The 21,185-nt window shown below is 40.6% G+C and overlaps 1 protein-coding gene across 1 annotated transcript in view; it reads right to left on the bottom strand.

Annotated features, from left to right (window-relative positions):
• SIPA1L1 (signal induced proliferation associated 1 like 1) overlaps nucleotides 1–17,342 on the bottom strand; it is a 184,497-nt gene extending 167,155 nt beyond the window's left edge. Inside the window, exon 1 of the mRNA XM_007942340.2 lies at nucleotides 15,845–17,342. Coding sequence (XP_007940531.1) covers nucleotides 15,845–17,342 — 1,498 coding nt within the window. The remainder of the gene's footprint in view (nucleotides 1–15,844) is intronic.
• Between the last annotated feature and the right edge of the window lie 3,843 nt (nucleotides 17,343–21,185).

Below are 21,185 nucleotides of genomic sequence, written 5' to 3'. Positions count from 1 at the left end.
ACTCCTCGGAAGGAAGATGGGGCAATCTACTTCTGTAGTGATACTGCCTCGGAAACCCAAGGAGGGGTCGCTATGAGTCGGGTCTGACTCGATGGTACACAACAACAACAACAACATTAATCTCACCAAGGAGCTCTGGTGGCACAGTGCCTAAGGCACCTGACTGCTAACCAGAAGGTTGGCAGTTCAAACCCACCAGATGCTCCACAGAAGGAAGAAGGGGCAAACTACTTCCGTAAAGATTTACCAGCTTGGAAACCCAATAGGGATCACTATGAGTTGGGATTGACTCCATGGCAATGGGTTTGGTTTTTATAATCTCACCAGATAAATTTTAGAAATTTTTTTCTATAGTTTCTAGTTTTGCTATAATGAACATATATAACTTTTATAAGAGAAAAATTTTTTAAGTATATGTTTACAACATGCAACAACTATAAAGAAAATGCAAAAACAATGCATATTACTCTAACTCTTTACTTTTCATGCCAGTTAACACCAATCAAAACGCCAGTTCAGGGGGAAAAAAAAATCTTATGTAATATCCAAATGTAAGAAATCACAATGAAAAACCTGCCTCTAACTCAATTTTCCATCACCTATCCATGAGTCTGTCATACTGTGGTGGCTTGTGTGCTGATACGATGCTGGAAGCTATGCCACCAGCAGGGTCACCCACGGCGGACAGGTTACAGCACAGCCTCCAATCTAATACAGACTTGGAAGAAAGGCCAGGTGATCCACTGCCAAAAATTAGCCGATGAAAAGCCTATGGATCACACAGCAGAATATTTTCTGACTTGCTTTCTTTGTACCCGTCATCAGGAGAGCACAACTGCTAGAGGAGGAGATCATGTTTGGTGAAGGAGTGGGCCAGGAAGGATGAGGAAGACCTTTGGTGAGACTGGCACAACAGCCACAGCAATGGACTCCAACCTGCTTGCAACTGTGAGGCTAGCACAGGACCAGACAGGTTTCGGTCTCCTGTACATAAGGTTGCCATGAATACGATCTACCCATTGTCAGTTAACTCAGTTTATTAATATCTAAAACACACGTTGGGGAGGTCAGCACAAAATGACCAAGGGAAGGAGTTTCTCTGGGAGGAGCACGAGAGTTAAAGGCAACAAAGGTAAATACTATTATATACACAAACCCGCAATAATAGGAGTAACAATAACTCATGGGTAAATACATAGCTGGATACTCAACCTGAACAGGGGTGGGGAGGCAAATGGGACGACACCCACGAATACAGATAGGTTTGAGAGGATATTTCTAGGTATGCACTTGTATGTACCGGAAATATATCCATGAATATGTTGTTGTTATGTGCCGTCGAGTCAGATCTAACTCATAGCGACCCCTCCTTGGGTTTCCAAGGCAGTATCACTGCGGAAGTAGATTGCCCCATCTTCCTTCCAAGGAGTGGCTGGTGGGTTTGAACTGCCAGCCTTCTGGTTAGCAGTCAAGTGCCTTAGGCACTACGCTACCAGAGCTCCTGAATATAGCAGAACACAAAGCTCCATGAATATAGCAGAGCACAAAGTTATGAACATTTCTTAGTCATAACCAAACAGCTTGAGGTATGAATTGCTGGGCCTGGGGGCTCAGGAGCATGGTCTCAGTGGACATTAAGATCAACCAGCATAACATAGTCCATAAGGACAATGTCCTACATACTACTTTGGTGAATAGCAACTGGGGTCTGAAAAGCTTGTGAGCAAGCATCTAAAATGTAATATTGGTGTCTCCCCATCCAGAGCAAAGAAGAGTGAAGAAAATCAAAGATGCAAGAAAATAATCAGTCCAAAGACTAATGGACCATATGAACCCCAGTCTCCATGACCCAGAGACCAGAAGAACTAGACGCTACCTGGCTACCATAGCTGCCCACTCTGAAAGGGATCACAATAGAAGGTCCTGGGTAGATAGAAAAATTTGGAACAAAACTCAGAATCATAAAAAAAAATATTAGGCTTATTGGTCTGATAGAGACTGGTGGTATATCAAGACTATGGGCCTTAGACACCCTTCAAGCCTGGAACTGAACCTATCCCCAGGCTCAACTTGCAGCAAACGATGATGTTACTGTTAGGGTGTCCTTCAGTCAGTTTTAACTCCTAGCGACCCCAGGTACAACAGCATGAAACACTGCCCAGTCCTGGGCCATCCTTACTGGGGTTGCAATGCTTGAGTCCATTGTTGCAGCCACTCTGTCAATCCATCCTGCTGAGAGTCTTCCCCTTTTTTGTTGAGCCTCTACTTTACCAAGCATGGTATTCTCCAGGGATTGGTCCTTCCTGATAACATGATTAAAGTACGAGAGACAAAGTCTGGCCACTCTTGCTTCTAAGGAGCATTCCGGCTGTACTACTTCTAAGACGTATCCTTTGCCAACACAATTCAAACGCATCAATTTTTCTTTGATTGTCTTTATTCACTGTCCAGCTTTCACATGCATATGAGGCTCCTGAAAATACTACGGCTTAAGTCAGGTGCACCTTAGTCTTCAAAGTAACATCTTTGCTCTTTGAGACTTTAAAGAGGTCTTTTGCCACAGGTTTGTCCAACGTAACATGCCACCCAACCGACAGACAAGCCTATAGGTAAACTAACTATAACACTAGGGAGGTACACACTCATTAGAAGAAGCAATCATGCGAGACCAAAAAGGCAGCATTTGCCCAGGGATGAAACTCGGAAGGCAGGAAGGGACGGGCAAGAAGGATGAAGGGAAACATTAAATACAAGGGGTAAATGGGAAGAGTGCTACTGCATTGTGGGATTGTGATCAATGTCACAAAACGTGTATGAATTGCTGAATGGAAAACCAATTCGCCTTGTAAACTTTCACCCAAATCACAATTTAAAATAATTAACACCCTTTATACCTCCTTACTAAGGATATACAGAGGGATGTGTTCCTACATAAAATGCTTTTGAAACATCTCAAAGGAAATCTCTCAGAGATAGCTGAAAATTCGGTCAAGGCAAAAGTCACTGCTGTCTACAAGGGCAGGGACTGTGCAATGTGTCCCAAGTACCCAGTATATCCATTGGCTAACTGCCCGTATGAGTCATAAAGGCTGTTTATGCTAATGGAATTAGGGCATGTTTCCTCTCGCTGCCTTGAAGCCAGACAAATGGCCAACATGCAGGAGGGGGCTCCCTGAGCAAGATGGAAAAGACATGGATACAATGCAGCAACTATTCTGCGGAGCACCAAACCTCAGTGCTCAGGACAGACACTCACTGGTGTCAGGAGTTACAACGAGGAAAGATTTGGGGAAATGGTTGGCAGGCTATATTATATGTCATCAACTTGTATTGGAATCACAGACCCAAATGGTCCTTATTTTCTTGAGAGTGCAAAAGAAAGCACATAGACATTTTTAGGGATACAGCAATAAGGATGATACTTGCTTTGATGCCTCTTTTTACAAGAAATTGGATAAACATTCCCATTAGTGTTACATGTGGATGGCCCGTAGGTTAGCTACTGTTATTAACTGTACCTGAAGGTTGGTTTGTTGTTTATTACTTTTATTAGACTTACAGAAAAATTCCAAAAACAGCACAGGGAGTTTTCATATATCCCTCCCCCAACCTCTGCCAATGCTAACATCTTGCATAACTTCATGCAGTACAGACAGTCCCAGTGACTAACAAGGTCAGTTCCTAAGGCTGTCTTTAAGTCACAGGTGCTGCCCCCAAGTTCCTAATTAACCACTTTGACTCCTGTCTCTCAGCATCTGCTTCCCCAGAGGACCGAGCTGACACAACATATTTGTTAAAAGATTAAATAAATTGCTGTAATCTGGCAGAGGTGAGGCTGAGGAGATTTAGGACAGAAAGATTAACAAAAAATCCATGGTTAGAATTTGAGAGCCAGAGACAAAGACAGGCTAAAGTGTGTTTGTTGTTGTTGTTGTTAGGTGACGTCAAGTCTTTTCCAACTCATAGCGACCTCATGCACAGCAGAATGAAACACCGCCCGGTCCCACACCAGCTCCACGATCCCTGCTATACTTGAGCCCATTGTCACAGCCACTGTGTCAATCCATCTTGTCAAAGGCCTTCCCCTCCTTCGTCGACCCTCCACCTTACCAAGCATGACATCCTTCTCCAGGGAATGGTCTCCTCTGACAACATGACCAAAGTAGGTGAGATGAAGTCTGGCCATTCTCACTTCCAAGGAGCATCTTGGCTGCACTTCCTCCATGACAGATCTGTTAGTTCTTTTAGCAGTCCATGGTATCTTCAGCATTCTTCGCCAGCACCACAACTCAAAAGCATCAACTATTCTTCGGTTTTCCTTATTCATTGTCCAGCTCTCACATGCATATGAGACGAATGGAAATATCATGGCTTGTGTCAGGCACACCTTAGTCCTAAAGGAGCATTCTTGCTTCTCAGCACTTGAAAGAGTTTCTTCACAGCCGACCTGCCCAGTGCTACATGTCATCTAATGTCCTGACTGCTGCTTCCACTGGCATCAACTGTAGAACCAAGCAATGCGAATTCTTTGACAACCTCAATCTTTTCTCCATTTATCATGATGTTGCTTATTGGTCCAACTGTGAGGATTTTTGTCCTCTTTATATTGAGATATAATCCACACTGCAGACTGTGTTCCTCAATCTTCATCAATAAGTGCCTCAAGTCATCCTCACTTTCAGCAAGCAAAGTTGTATCATTAGTGTATCTCAGGTTGTTAATGATTCTTCCTCCAATCCTGATGCCATGTTTTTCTTCCTATAGTCCAGCTTCTTGGATTATTTGCTCAGCATATAGGTTGAATAAGTATGGGGAAAGGATACAACCCTGACACACTCCCTTCCTGATTTTAAACCATGCAGTGTCCTCTTGTCCCGTCTGAACGACAGCCTCCTGGTCAAGGTATAGGTTCCTCATGAGTATAATCAAGTGTTTGGGAATTCCCATTCTTCTCAATGTTATCCATAACTTGTCATGATCCACACAATCAAATGCCTTTGCATAGTCAATAAGGCACAAGTAAACATCTTTCTGGAATTCTTTGCCTTGAGCCAAGATCCATCTGCCAGTAGCTATGATATCCCTTGTTCCACGTACTCTTCTGAATCCAGCTTGCACCTCTGGAAGTTCTCTGTCAATATACTGCTGCAACTGTTTTTGAATTATCTTCAGTAAGATCTTACTTGCATGCGATATTAATGATAATGATTTAATCAAAAGGGCGCAGCCATTTTGAATGTTTACAAGCAGTGGCCATTTTTGATATTTAAAGTGACCGAGGTGGCAGCCATTTTGAATGTTTTCAAGTGGCAACCATTTTGGATTTTAAAGTGATAGCATTCTCATTCAGATTCCAGGGACCTAAGAACAGGCAGCGAGGTGGGAAGCAGGGAGAGGACAGAAAAGGCAAAGGGGACCAGAACAGCTCAAGGAGTCAGCCGTAGGGACCCAGGTGAAGACAGGGAACCCAGGCTACACCCTACAGGGAACGAGGCAGGAAGGCAGGGAAAGGACAGAAAAGACAAAAGGGATAGGAACAGATCGAGGAGTCAACTGGAGGGAGCTAGGTGAGGAGAGGGAACCCAGGCCACCCCCCACAAGCAGTGAGACGGGAAGCACGAAGAGGACAGAAAAGACAAAGGGGACTGGAACAGATCGAGGAGTTAACCTCAGGGATCCAGGTAAGGGTGGTTGGAGGGGTTTCCAACAGCTAAGGGAGACAAACTTGTCTGTTGGTTTGTCCTACTGTGGTGACGTGTTGCTGTGAGTCTTGAGGCTGTGCCACTAGTGTTTCAAACCCAGTAGGGTGCACCTGTTGCACAGGTATCAGCCCAGCTTGCAGACTGAGACAGACTAGGAAGAATGAGGAAGCCATCCACTTCTCAAAGAATTGGCCAGGGAAAACCTTATGAATAGCAGAAAAACACTGTCTGATACATTACTGAGCAAATTTATGAATAGTCCAAAATTTATGAAAGTGTGTTTAGAGAACTGAAATGAATATTTACAGGAAAGAATAAGCAGCAATTTGAAAGTAGATTTGGGAGATGTTCCTAACTGATGGGTGCCTGAGGACAATGAAGAGAAAGGCATCAAAGAGGCTCTGTGTCTCAAAACTGAGTGACACAGAACCCAACCCAACCCAATGTTGTCTATTCTGCCTTAGCAAGCATACAAGACAGAGTAGAACTGGCCCACAGAGTTTCAAGGGCAGTAAATCTTTATGGAAGCAAACTGCCTCATCTATCTCCTGTGAAATGGCTGGTGGATCTGAACCACCAACGTTTCAGATAGCAGCTGAGTGCTTAATTACCGTGGTACCAGGGCTCCTCTGGCTCTAATTCAGTGCCACAAATCATCCTGTAAGCAGTGGCTCTTTACTGCTTAGTGAGCAAAAAAGCATAGTGGTTCATTAAATCCCTTTACAGTCAATGGGATTTGGGAAATGTCTATGCCTTATGTCATAAAATGGGGATAAAATGGGACCTATCCTCCACATAGGGTTGTTGTGAATTTTAAATGAATAAAGGTTATCTAAGTACTTTTACAGAAGGAGTGTAATGATGATGAAGACTTCGTATAGGCAGAAAAATGATAAACTCAACATTTTTTTTGCATGGGTTTGAGATGTCAATTAGATGGGTCAAGCAGATGAAGGCAGGTAGCTGATGGGAAATGTAGCTAGAACGGAGGGGCTCGCCTACAAGTGGAGCTACTTCATCTGTGTATCAATGTGTAATTAGTATTTTTCCAAAAATAACTTTCTGAGATCAAGAATTCTAAAGGTTATATAAATAATGCTGACGAAAGAGAAATAGGAAAATGAAAGATGAAAGTGGAAGCAAATAGTCCAGAAATAAAGGCATCCACCTATGGATAGTGGTGGATGGCTCTAATGGTCTTTGACAAAGGACCAAAACCATTAAATGGGGAAGAGACATTCTCTTTAACAAATGGTACTGGTAAAACTGCATATCCATTTGCAGAAAAATAAAACAAGATCCACACCTTACATCATACACAAAAACTAACCCTTAGATGGATAAAAACCTAAATGTAAAAACCTAAAAGTATAAAGTTCTTCAAAGAAAAAATAGGGGTAAAGCTGGGGGTGCTAATTTATGGCATGAATAGACTATCAAACAATGCAAAATATACAAACAGCAGAAGAGAAACTAGATGACTGGGACCTTTTAAAAATTAAATTCTTAAACACACCAAAAGACTTCTCCAAAAGAGTAAGAAGAGAACCTACAGATTGAGAAAAAAAATTTGGCAATGATGAATTTGATAAGTGACTTATCTCTAAACTTTATAGAAAATTTCAGCATCTCAAAATCAAAAAGGTAATTCAATTCAAAAACAGGCAGAGACATGAACAGACATTTCATGAAAGAAGATATTTACGTGGCCAACAAACACATGAAGAAATGTTCATGATCATTAGCCATGCAAATCAAAACAATGATATATCATCTCCCCCCAGCAGTAAAAACAAAGTTCAACAAGACAGGAAACAACAAATGCCAGAGAGGGTGTGCAGAGATTGGAACTCTTATATACTGCTGGTGGGATTATAAAATGGTATTACCATTGTGGAAAACAGTATGGTGAGAAAGAGGACGTGAATAGATATATGCACACCCATATTCACTGCAGCACTATTCACAATAGCCAAGAGATGAAAACAACCTGAGTTGCCCATTAACAGATGAATGGATAAACAAACTTGGTACAGACACACTATGGAATATTATGCAACAATAAAGAATGAAGAATCTCCGAAACACCTCATAATGTGGATGAACTTGGAAGACATTATGTTAAGTGAATTAAGTCAATCACAGAAGGGTAGATGTTGTATGAGTCCACTATTACAAAAAGTCAAGGAAAGGTTATACATTGAAGGAAACTTTCTTTGTTAGTTACCAGGGATAGGAGGGGTGGAAAGGGAAAACTGCTAAGAGACATGTATTGATTTGGGTGAGGGAAAAGGCAATATACTATAAGGGAGAAGGAAGACACAGAGGTACAGACAACAAAGGTAAATACTATTGCATACATAATATTGCGTTATCAGTAAAAATAAACATTAATCTACAGATGGAAACACAGGTAGAAAGGTAAGATGATCAGGTATGGGTAGGGAAACAAGAATATATCCATGACTACATATAGGTTTCACAGATGATATTCTATGCACATATTTGTATGTGGTATAAAAATGCCCACATACATAATAGAACAAATAGGGGGCAAAGGTATGATAACTTCTTAGCCACAAACAAACACCTTGAGGTTGTGAGTTGCTGGGCCTGCAGGCTCAGGACCGTGTTTGCAGGGAACATCAAGCTCAACAGGCAAAACATAGTACACAAAAGCACTGTTCTACATCCTACTTTGGAGAGTGGCAACTGGGATCTTAAAAGCTCGTGAGTGGCCATCTAAGACACAACTGATGGTCTCTCCTTGTCTTGGCAAATAAGAGTGAAGAAAATCAAAGATGCATGGAAAGAATCTGTCCATGGGACTAGCAGACCATGAGAACCTCAGCCTACATGACCCTGAGACCAGAAGAACTAGATGGTGTCCAGCTACCACTGCCAACCAATCAAAAACGGATCATAATTGGAGATCCTGGATAGAGTGGGAGAAAACTGTGGAAGAAAAACTCAGTATCATAAAAAAGACCTGGCTTATGGTCTGATATAGACTGGTGAAACCCCCAAAACTATGGCCCCTTCTCACAATGGCCCACTGTATCAATCTACCTCATTGAGGGTCGTCTTCTTTTTCACTGGCAGAGTGCCATTCTCTAGGCATTAGTTCCTCCTGATAACATGACCAGAGTACATGGGACGAAGTCTCACCCTCCTTGCTTCTAGGCCTGGAATAGGTACATTGACCTTCAGCCAACAGACAGGCCTATGAAGTAAACAGTTATACCAGGGATGTGCACTGCTTAGAACAATCAACCAGAGGAGATCAGAAGGGCAGCATTTGCACAGGGAGAAAGCTCAGAATGCGGAAACGCACAGGAAGGACACAGGGAAAAGGTAACCACAGGAATAAGTGGGACGAGACCTATTACATTGTGAGGACTGCAATCAATGTCAAGAAACTAAATGTGTATGAACTGTTCAGTGGAAAATGAATTTGCTCTGTAAACTTTCACCCAAATCACAACAAAAAGTTAAAAAGAAGGAAAAAAAAAAGTGGAAGCAAATTGCTAATAATGGAAGTTGTAGAGCTGAGCATCAAAATTGGTCACAGAGGCCAAGACAAACAGGACATACAGCTTAAATTACACACACACACACACACACACACGTTGTTTTTGTTTGGTGCTGCTGAGTAGCTTCCTACCCATAACAACCCTACGTACAAGAGAAGAAAACCCTGCCCGATCTTGCACCATCCTCACGATCGTTGCTATCCTTGAGCCAGCTGTTGCAGTCACTGTATCAATCTATCGCGATGAGGGTCGCCTTCTTTTTCGCTGGCCCTCTACCAAGCAGAATGCCATTCTCTAGTCCCTCCTGATAACATGACCAAAGTACATGGGACGAAGTCTCACCCTCCTTGCTTCTAATGATCATCCTGGCTGTACTTTTTCCAAGGCAGAGTTGTTCATTTTCCTGGTTGTTGTTGTTGTTGTTATGTGCCACTGATCTGGACCCGACTCACAGCGACCCCTCCTTGGGTTGCCGAGGCAGTATCACTATGGAAGTAGATTGCCCAACCTTCCTTCCGAGGAGTGGCTGGTGGGTTTGAACCGCCAGCCTTCTGGTTAGCAGTCAAGTGCCTTAGACACTATGCTACCAGAGCTCCTATTTTCCTGGTAGTCCGTGGTATATATTCAACATTCTTGACCAACCCCATAAATTAAACGCATCACATTTTCAGTCTTCTTCACACACTGTCTAGCGTTTGCATGTGTATCAGGCAACTGAAAATACCATGTCTTGAGTCAGGCGTATCTTAGCCCTGAAAGTGACATCTTTGTATCTATTTCTTGGTCTTATTTTCCTAATTTAAACCAACACTGTAGATGTTATTGTGTGCTGTCAAGTCTTTTCTGACTCAGTGACTCTACAGGACAGAGAAGAACTGCCCAATTAGGTCTTTTCTCCCACGCAGCTCAAGAACTGGGTTTGAACTACTGACCTTCCAGTTAACGGTCAAGTGCTTAATCATTAGAACATTGTATCATAAAGATTAGGAGCTCTGGTAGCATAGTGCCTAAGGCACTTGACTATTAATCAGAAGGCTGGAGGTTCAAACCCACCAGCCACTCCTTGGAAGGAAGATGGGGCAATCTACTTCCGTAGTGATAGTGCCTCGGAAACCCAAGGAGAGGTCGCTATGAGTTGGGTCTGACTTGACGGCACATAACAACAACAACAACATCGTAAAGATTAAGTAATAAATCTGCCTGTTGACATGAAAAGTTATAGGCCCCAATCTTGGCTCAGAACATTTCTTCAAGAAATTTAAAACACTATGCACATAATTTTGATGTACAGTATGTAGTCTAGGAAAAAAATGTAACCATAATAATTTCCCAAGAGAAAAATATGAAATAATTTCAATCCATTATTGTATTGGGGAGGGAAGGATAGAGAGGAAATCCAATATTCAGTTCCATATATTTAAGTCATTTAATTTCCTAATTAAAGGCAAGGAAAGAAACTCATCTTTCATAGATACAGATATATAGATTTGATTTCGTGTAGAGAGATACATAATTATAGAACCACTTTCAAAGAAATCAGATATAGTTTATGTAATCTCAATTAAATACAAGGCAAGGGCAATAATATTACACATGTATAAAGTCTTTCTCTATTAATTTTGGAATAAATGGACTGTTAAGTTTAAGAGGCATATAGAGCATAACATTTCAGTAACGCAGAATAAAGACTCGTTGACTCGAAAGGTCCACCACTTACCTGCAATATACAATGATCCACACCAAAAACTAAACATGGAACTGTTATCCCTAAAGAACTATGAATTATAAGGTATCCCATAGGACCTTCTAGAAGGCTGGCGGTTCAAACCCACCAGCCACTCCTCAGAAGGAAGACTGGGCAATCTACTTCTGTAGAGATACTGCCTCGGAAACCCAAGGAGGGGTTGCTGTGCATCGAACAGACTCATGTAAAGAATACCATCAATAAAATAAGCAGACTTCTAGAAATATAACTCAGCAAAATGATGTTCCCTGATGATCCATGAGTACCATAAAATTATCTACTAAAACTGATAACAGCTACTTAATGATGCTCATTTAACAGACCCAAACTTGAAGACCAGCTTTTAGTAACAAAACTGGGAATATATCAGAGTGACAAAGCAGTCATTTCAAGTGCAAATGAATTTAAGTTTGTACATTCTAAAGGAACAGTGCTAAAAGATGGCAGAAGAGAAGAGAGTAAGAGGTAAAGAAAGAAAATCTAACATTGCAATGGCAACTAAACTCCAACAAGTTCTATCATCAGATTATGAGTGCAGCCTGACACACTGCAGAACCTGATTTGTATGAGTGTGTGGGGTGGGGAGAGGTGACACAGGATGACGAGAGAGTGGAATTTGAAGAACCATCAAACTGAGTGACTTACAGCTCTCAGAAGAATAATGAACTGCACTAGCATTTTTTTTGTTTTTTTTTCAGAAGTGGAAAACTATTCTCAGATGAGCTCCAGAGGACAGTTTTCCCAGGCCACTCAGCAGAAGTGGAGGCCCTTTCTATCATAGCATCTCGAAGAACCTGACTTTGAGAGTGATGCCCTACCTAGCATACAGATAAGCCCACCAACACTGTTGATCAAAGGAGCAACAAATACCACTGTCAAGGCATCCCATGGGCTCTTCTTAATGCATCCTCTTGAATGGTATTCAGGGAGAGGACATGACTCATAGGCACTGGTGTACTCAGTGCAAAATCAAAAAATCCTTTATGGCCACAGAAAATAAGGTGAGTAACGGTTAGGAAAAGGCCCCTCCTCTCAACAAGCCATGCCAGCTATAAGCAGCATCACAGTTATTCCATAACTTAGTATCTTCCACTTACAAGTTACCTTGGTACTTTCATTATAGAAACTAAATAAAAACTAAATGTAAAATACATACACACTCAAAGAGATGGCCATATTAACTTTAATGTTTTAATGTCTATACTCTTTAGGGCAGTAAGGTTGGACCCCTTAGGCTTCTATCATAATGCCAGGTTCACCTTGGGGTTCTCTGAGCATTAACTGAGCAGGTCTACATGAAGCACAAATTAACAGCACAATAAACGTCAGCTACATTATTACTGTCATCTAATTCTGGTGCGTCTCAGTATAAACAACATATATTTTGCAAAATGGCAGAAAGAAGCAGGCAGGAGTAAGAACTGAAAAGAAGAGGATTAATGGTGCTCTTTTCATTTTCCCAAGAGCAGAGAATGGGTTTAATACGTTGCTTCAGCATCTTTCCACCAATGAACTTAGTTTAAATGGTGGAGTCAAATGTCTGCTGAAGACTAAACTGGCATAATAATGATTTTTATAAAAACACTGTAATACTAAAAAGCAAGTTCAACTTCATCAGCTGAAAAATTAAATTTTACATATAATGTTGGCTGTAGAGTGAACTTTGGAAGAGAGAATTCTCTTCTCAGTGATGGAGCCACCATGAAGTCAGGAAACTACTGAACAACAGAAAGGAAAGTATCTGGTGAGGAAGAGGTTGAGCTGACAGCCAACTCAACGTCCACTTGTTGGAGGAATCACAGGTGAACAGTGTTCAACAGATGACTTGCTATAAGGTTCTGGTTTGGAAAATGAGCTAGTGCACTTACTCCAGTGAAATAAAATTGTATACTGAAAATTATATTCAAAGACAGAATTATTTGTTAAATTATATTTATACTATGATTTTTTTTTTAATATATAGCTACATTAAATATTTCAACATAGATACACTTTAGGGGGCTTAGCTTTTACTTCAAATGATGTGATCATATTGTAACAAATTGACCTGCCTGACTTGAAAATTCTAAATTGTTTGGCCCAAAAGAAGCCACTGCAGAAGTGTGCTCTGTGAATGACTTTCACTGGATCAACTTTCTGGATTATCTGCTGTTCTCCATTCCCTCTGAAAATCATGCTGACGAATGTCCAATGTCCAAATGGTCTGGGCTAGCAGGCAATCTCTAGTGCCACACACACACACACTTTCTGCTTCCACCAGCTGGACTGCATGCTGACAAGAGTCAACTGTGTCATCCCAGACCTGTGTATGCCAGTGGACTTGTTATTATAAAATTTAATTAAATATTATGAAAGCTGATGAAATATGACACAAAGGATGTACTGTTTCTATGAAAACTAAATTGAAGACACTGGAAAGAATAAAGACAAGCTACTTGAAAGGAAGCGGTAGGATTAGATGTTGGCAAACAACATAAAACGAGGGAAAAAATGCATGAAATCTAAGAATCTGTACTCAGGTTGCCTTGCTAGTGTCTATGGTTCTGCTCTTGTAATTTACACTATTAATACAAAGTAAAATTCAAAATGGAGGAATCGCTGTCAAGGAAATATCCCTGGCTTCAGTTTAGTAAACATATTTTTATATGTTGTAATGAAAGTAAAATTTAAAAAAAAAATTTTTTTTTTTTAAAGATATCTTGCTTTAAGTGATATATTCAGTTAAGTAGTTCCAATCATGTTGAGTAAGAGGGTTTTTTCCCATGCTTCAAAATAAGAACTACTTTGGATTAGTGGCTTTTAAATTTATGAGGTTTTATGACCTAGGTAGATTACTCTGGAATATACATGCTCAAATTTTTATTCCCATACCTTTGAAAGATAAACAAATCTCTACCACACATAATGCTGAAAATGCACCCCTTCCTTTTAGTCTTAATACAGCAGAGCACACAGCAGAGGGGTTCAGAGTAAGGACTCTGGTCACAAAGACCACAGATGGAATCCCGGTTCCTCATTTACTAGCTCCAGGACAACCTATCACTTAACTACTTACGCCGTAGTTTTCTCATCTGAAAAACGGGATTAGTAATAGTATCTACCACAGTGGGCATTGAGAAGTTGAGATAAGAAAATGCGTATCATGTCAAATGCTTAGCACAGTGTCTGGTTATCTAACAAGTGTTCAAAAATATTTATTTTAGTATTATTATAATGCCTAATAGGAAAAAAGTGTCCCTACTACACAAATCAGGTTATAACTAATATCTACTCTCTTATATTTGATTCAATGTCAGTGTCAGTTTTTAGCAAGACAGCCTCAAGCTACAGACAGCTCAAAAGCCTCATGGAAAACTGCCCCAGGTACAGTCAAACAGTAGTTCTCTGCTAGGGGGTAATTTGACTAACTAGAAGGCACTTGCAATGTCTAGAGACATTCTGGGTTGTAAAAACTGAGGGAGAGGGAGTTACTGGCAGACAGTGGGTGGAGGCCAAGGATGATGCTAAATATCCTATAATGCACCGGATACCTCCACACAATAAAGACTCATCTAGTCCCAAATGCCAGGAGTGCTAAGGTTGGAAAACCCTGGGTCCTAATGGACAGTGTAAGAAAGAAGTGATTTCTAAACTCGGAACTCCAGAAAATGATTCTGAAAAAATAAGGATTGCTTAAAAATGAAATTGGGATTTTTTATTATCAATATTTAGGAATATGACATGGATATTTATGAACAAGACAAGATTCTTTTGGTCACTGAATTCTCATGATGGGATTCATCATTTAATAATCTAAAGATAAACATTACCCTTTAGTGAACAATGCCATGAAGTTATAATGGCTACCAGATATAAACTAAATTTTATTTCGAATATATCTAAATAAGACCCAAAATCCGAGAATGGTAGTTGGGAAATTGAAACATTGCTTGAGGAGTCTGTAAAGAGAGAGCCTCTCATCACAGTTCTCTTTACCTGGCTGCAAAGATGACTAATGTAGCTAATAATGGACTACAGGTGTGTGTCCTTCCTGGGCAATCATCTTGTTTTCTAGCATGGGTACCTGTATGACCTAAATTCATTTCTCAATTAATAGCACTCCTCAACACCACCATTAGAAAGCACTTACAAGTATATTTATGCTGCTTTTAAAATAAATCACAAGGGCCTCATAAAGTGTGAGATAAAACTACAGATAAAGTATAATCTCAAGAACATATGTACATATTTTTCCCATAAAGACAACAAAGGAAGCCTTTTCTACTCAACTTGGAAAGACCTTTATTTATTTATTTATTTTGCTCTGAAATGACTTGTCTGTGACTTGGGTTAAATAACGTAATTAACTTTCACAAAAAATTCTTGTGAAAGGTATAGGAATGTGTATTATAAGCCCCATATACCGATGAAAACTGAGGTGAAAAAGAAACTGTCCTGCACTAACTGTGAAAGTAATAAATAGATGAGAGGTAATATTAAAATTGTTTCCTTTTCCTTAAAAGAACAGCTATTTTAAAAATATTTTCAAGTTTATACTTTCAAATGACTAAAGACATCTATCCTTAAGGATAAAGTAAGTCTAGACAATAGAGATGATAATTTTATCCACAGTATCAGTTTTCTTTTAAAAAAAGACACTCATTAATATTTAATACAAGACATTTTTGTATCTGAAAGGGGAAACGTAACCCCTCAAAATGCAAAAAGAAATTAGAGCAAAGAGGTATTTCACTATTTTACCATCAAAAAGATACAGAATTCATGCAAGACTTAGGTCACAATGCAAAAAGACTTAATGGACAGTACTCCACTTTTTTCAGTAAGTACGGCAAAATAAAATTTAAAAGTAAAAGATCTCCACTCACCCTTCTGATAGAAAAATTTCCTGTAATAGTAGGCACCAAGATCCACATGTTCCACAATGTATCTTTTCACTCTATCCAGATGCAATACCAAGTTCTCCTTGGGCACTTCAAGTACTGCCACTCCTGCATTTGTGCAATGGGAGCTGAGGGTGGACTCAAAGGAGGCACTTTCACATCCACTAAAAGAACCAGAATTTGATTTTGACAGGCTGATTTTCCTTTCACCTTCTCCACCGATCTCGTTCCGGAAATATGGACAACTCATCACAAGTTCATTGCTTTTATCATCTCCCTGGTCCATACCAAGGCTTCCTTTGGAATTCAGGTCCTCTGTGCTGCCCATGGGAGAGCTAAAACTGGCTGAATGAGACAAAGGTCCAGAGACCAAGGATGCCACAGCAGCGGCCGAAGCTCCTGTGGTGGTGTTTCTCCTCTTAATAACATTGTGCCTGTTCATAATTGCCTCATTCAAGTCAAATAATATACTCTGGACATCATAGTGCGCAAAGCACTTAGGGCACGTCCAAGGCCTGACAGAGTCTTCTGATCGGTTATCTTCAAGATCTGACGATTTCCCAAGTTCTTCACCTTTGGCATTGCGTAGTTTACGAAAAATGGATGAGTCTCCAGTTTCAGACTTGGAACGTCGCTTGAGTGGTTTTTCCCTTTCCTTGAAGAGCCTGAGGTTCTCCCTCTGTGAGATGGGCCCATCTATAACATCCAAAGAGAAACCAGACCCCTTGGCCCCACCGGCAATGAGAAAGTCACTGAGTTTGGTTGGGGTTGGGCCTCGGTCAGATTTGTCGTCTTTATAGCCCTTTAACAAGTCAAAAAAGCTGTCTCCGGACGTTCCCTGCTTATCAATTGAAGATGTGCTACCATATTCCCTGTGCAGTGATGGTCCAGTCTTGTATGTGGGTGAGATACATTCATCAAAGCTATCCACATCAAGTTCACTTATGGTGATATCACTGTTGCTCCGCTGCCGTATTCTGCGAAGAGCTTTTCTAGGGGAGCTGGGATAGGCTTCAGGCATCAGAAATCTGGAGTCCATGTTCTCCAACGGCCTTGTCTTGTTTTTCAGCGTGTTCTGTATGCTTTTTAACATAGCTGAGTCATTGGAATTGAGGCTAACAGAACTTCCCTGACTCACAGGACTGCTTTTGGAGGACATGCTCTCAAGGCAACTTGAGGTTTCTATTTCCTGGCTTGAACGGCTAGATTCTTTCACATTTTCCTTTCTTGGAGGCCAATCTGCAATCCTTGCCCTAACCCCCATCTTTGGGACTCCAGGGGTTGAGGTTATATGGTGAGGGCCTTCGCTTCGAGGGGGCCCTACAGGCGCCATGACTGAGGATCCTAAACTGCCATTCTGGGACCTGAAGCGTCGCATGTAGAAGTCATCAGTGTGGATTTTGGGAGTGCCATCTGTTCCCACAACAGAGGCCCTTTCAGTGGCAACAGGCCTTTCCGTCTGTGACCGTTTCAAGCTGGTCATGATGTAAAAGTAATTAGACTTCGATGCCTACAGAAAGGACCACCATTATCTGTGCTTTAAATGACTTCCCTTTTGGAGAATGGCTTCTAGAAAATATAACAGTTGCAACAGATCTTAATCTTTTTCATTTAAAAGGTTAAATGTTGCTCTACTTTCAAACCACTGAAAATCCAGATCCTCAAAAGATTGTAATCCACATAGTTCCTTTGCTTCACTTAAATAGATGGCTTTCTTTCAGAAAAAATTGAATGGAACTTGCATTACTGGGACTCTGTGACTGCCATAATCCCATGCTTTCTCTAAAAGAGAGAAGGAGACCATTTGAATTAGCATTTGACAAATACATTTTAAAATACATGTTAAACTGCCAAACTCAGATGCATAAATATAAAAGACTCATAGTGGACTGTGGTTAACAGTTCCACAATCCATATTTCGTAAAGTAGATATGAAAGAAAGGAAAAAAGGAACAGCATTTAATAATATCCATCCCTTCAAATATAAAAAGGAGAAGAAAAAAAGACTACTGAGACTTTAGCTTAATTGAATTGCTTCATAAAACTCAGATGAGGGGGAAGAAAGACATCTTGTTCCAGGACATCAAGGCTCCTACCCCATGCACAGACTTGCTCCAATGACCTCTCATAACGTAGAAGAACATCATGAATCACTGTGCTGCCCAGAAGTTCAAGAAGGAACCAACAGAATGAAACAATTAGAGCAAAGCACAGTCAGTCGTCGTCTTCTTCTTTTTTTTTTTTGATAAAACTCCAAATTAAAAACTGATCTTATTGAATATGTTACAACAGTCACTTTTTAACTTCTCCTATATTTCAAGATCAGTACTTGTTTCGTATTTCCTTACAAAGTCTCAACATAGTTGGCGAGAGCAAAATCAGCAGAAAGAAAATAAACAGGGTTTCCCGGAGCCATCATATCCATTAACACTCTGCTATATTTTCCTCGACTTTATTACTTACCCAGGAGAGGAATATTTCCCAATAAATGCAGCATTCATCACCACCTTTCTCAAGCTCGCCTTAGTTTTGTCTACTCTTAAAGCTCCAGATATTTCACTAATTAACAAAATGCTTGCATTTCCTTTTGCATCGCAATCTACCCCACCCCATCAGCCCTAATTTACCAAGACAGCGGGAACAAAATGCTGCTCTCCAAAGACATCTTCCTCCTCCCCAATAGATTACAGAGAACTGTTAACATCCTTCCAGGTGATGAGCCAAGAAAAGGAACTTCCTCAGGAGCACATCAGTCAGTGGCAGAACAGCACAAATCCCAAGTATAAAATCCTGCATCATTGCGTACATGCTGGAAATAAAAGCAGAGGATCCTTCTCTAAGACTCCACAAATTACACAAGATGTGGCCTTTAAATGCTTGCCAAATCCATGTTTGGAAAGATGCTGCTGAACCAGCACTGCACTGACAGGGCAGCATTGTCTACAAATCACTGCTCTGACACCCCGAGGACACCCCGCACTCGCTTGCTCTCTCCACCCAACAGTAACAAGCACTTACTTCCACAATAATTAAGCATCTCGCTAGTCAGCTTCCTGCCTCCAAGGCAGCCGCTTTAATTTCTCTTGCAGTACACAGCATCATGTTAGAGGACTCGCTGCTATTTATAAGCTGGAACATTTAGGGGTGTTGCAAAAATGCACGCTGCCCGCAGAATGCAGGGCCCGGCAGAGCTCAGGCTGGGCTCAGAGGGCTGCTGGCTGCAGCCTTTCAGATAAACACCAATTGTTTTCGTTCTCGCTCCTCTTCAGCATCTTTTGTTAAAAGGTTCATGGTTGTGCACAGCTACCTAATTAAACCTGACTTGTGAGTTTCCTAGATACTTCTACAGTCAAGTTACTATGATTGCCCTCACATTTCAGAACTTTACATGCTCCTCTTTCAACTGTAAACCTTTAAGTGGAATAGCATGCTAACTGTTGCTTCCAAAGGAGGCACAGGGCAGCACATGTGGTCTGCAGTGAAGGTTCAAGACATAGTCCTCATAAAACAGAAAGAAAAAGAGCCAACTTAATGAAAAATGCAAAGTAAACACCAGTCTATCTACCAAAAAAAAAAAGATCCTTTGACAGCCAAAACCAGAATTTATGAGCTATTCTGTATCTATACACACACAAAGTTGAGTATTTCAAATGAAATCTCTTTCAGAGAGAGACTACTTTACACTAGCATACACAGTAATTCTAAGAAAAGGCTTACAAAACTCAGACTCTTTCAGCATTTCTCACAGTCCTACAGGCATCCAAACAACTCCATTCTCAGAATCTTCATTCTCCAAAGGACCAACACACCAACCCCATGATGATAAAACTCATTCTCGCCACAGTGCATTTCCCTGAGAAGATGACTTATTGCAGACCTGTCTTTTCTAGGATACGTGAGGTTATAGCCAGGAGCTCTGGTGGTGCAGTGATTAAAGCACTTGGCTGCTAAGCAAAAGGTCAGAGGTTGGAACTCACCAGTTGCTCTGCATGAAAAAGATGAGGCAGTGTGCTTGTATAAAGATTTGCAGCCTTGGAAGCCCTAGGAGGCAGTTCTACTCTGTCCTACAGGGTCACTAGGAGTTGTGATGGACTTAATGGCAGTGGGTTGGGTTGGGTTTGGTGGTTATAGCCAGTGTAGGAGGAAAGTGAAACCTGGCACTAAAGCCCAAGGACTATAACTGACTTGGAAATGCTCAGTCACTTCTCTTCAGAATCATCCAATAGGCACCTCATATTTCTAAGGGTTCTTCTTCTAAAACTTATTTTTGAACATAAAAATTTCTTAGCAATGTAAAAGAAATGCCAAGATTCTTATTACATCTAGATTATAGAACCGAATGCTTTCTCTTCATTTCAAAACACAAATGGGACACAGCAAGGAGAGGGAATAGCCACAATTTAATTATCATAAAAAATGAAGAGGTTCAAGACCCTCAACCAAGTCAAAGAACTGACTTTTTCCAGTCGTGGTAACCTTCCTTCCTAGCTTTTCTTTTCCCCCTTCCTTGTCTCCTGCCATCCCCTTTTCTGCCCTCTTATTTGTAATACCAAACCCTTTATACACATTGTAGTATCAACCCAGTGAGAAGGCACATCAGAGCAAAATGAAGCTCTAAAGTGCACCTGTCTCCCATCAGCTATGGCACAAGTCTCAACCAGAGTGCACCAAGGTGGATATGCATTTTTAAATGATCACTAACACTGGAAGCCCGATCCTGGAGGGGGCAAATATATCGTGTTTATTTTAAGAAGATGCATTTATCACCAGGAACTCTGCTCAAAGGAAACATTTAATACCCCTAAATCTAAAGGGACTGGCAAGAATCTAAAAAGAAGGGAAAAGGGTTAAGGTCAAAGTGTGTTTTGGACACAGCAGAAATGAACACATTATTCTTAAAGATAAAAATGCTCACACTCAAAAAGCAGGATTGACTTCTCAATGGTAGGTAAATTAACATTTGTAAGAATTTTAACTTCCCTCTATGGGAGTAACTCCAGAATCCTTTCCAAATTAACTTAATAGGTTTAAATAAAAATTAGCCTTTTTAAGAAGGTGCAGTATTACACTCAAAGCACACACAAAAGAAGGTACTATATAAACTGGTTATTGACTTGCATTTACTAAAAACTATCAGCCAAAAATACAGACGTCCATGTGTGTCATATGATGACAGATCATTTTTAGTACCTTATAACCTATTCCTTAAGGTTGACTGAAATAGCAAACATATGTTGACAATTACTAGCAATTCTCTTAATTATCAGCAAATCTGCCTAGCCATCATTAAATATGGTAAAAAGCAGTAGAATTAAACAGAAGAGCA

This window comes from Orycteropus afer, unplaced genomic scaffold (genome assembly GCF_000298275.1).
Source record: "Orycteropus afer afer isolate SDZICR_OR568_19922 unplaced genomic scaffold, OryAfe1.0 scaffold00088, whole genome shotgun sequence".
Taxonomy (NCBI): Eukaryota; Metazoa; Chordata; class Mammalia; order Tubulidentata; family Orycteropodidae; genus Orycteropus; species Orycteropus afer.
The sequence above is the reverse complement of the archived record's forward strand: the minus strand, read 5'-3'. Positions and strand labels throughout refer to the sequence as shown.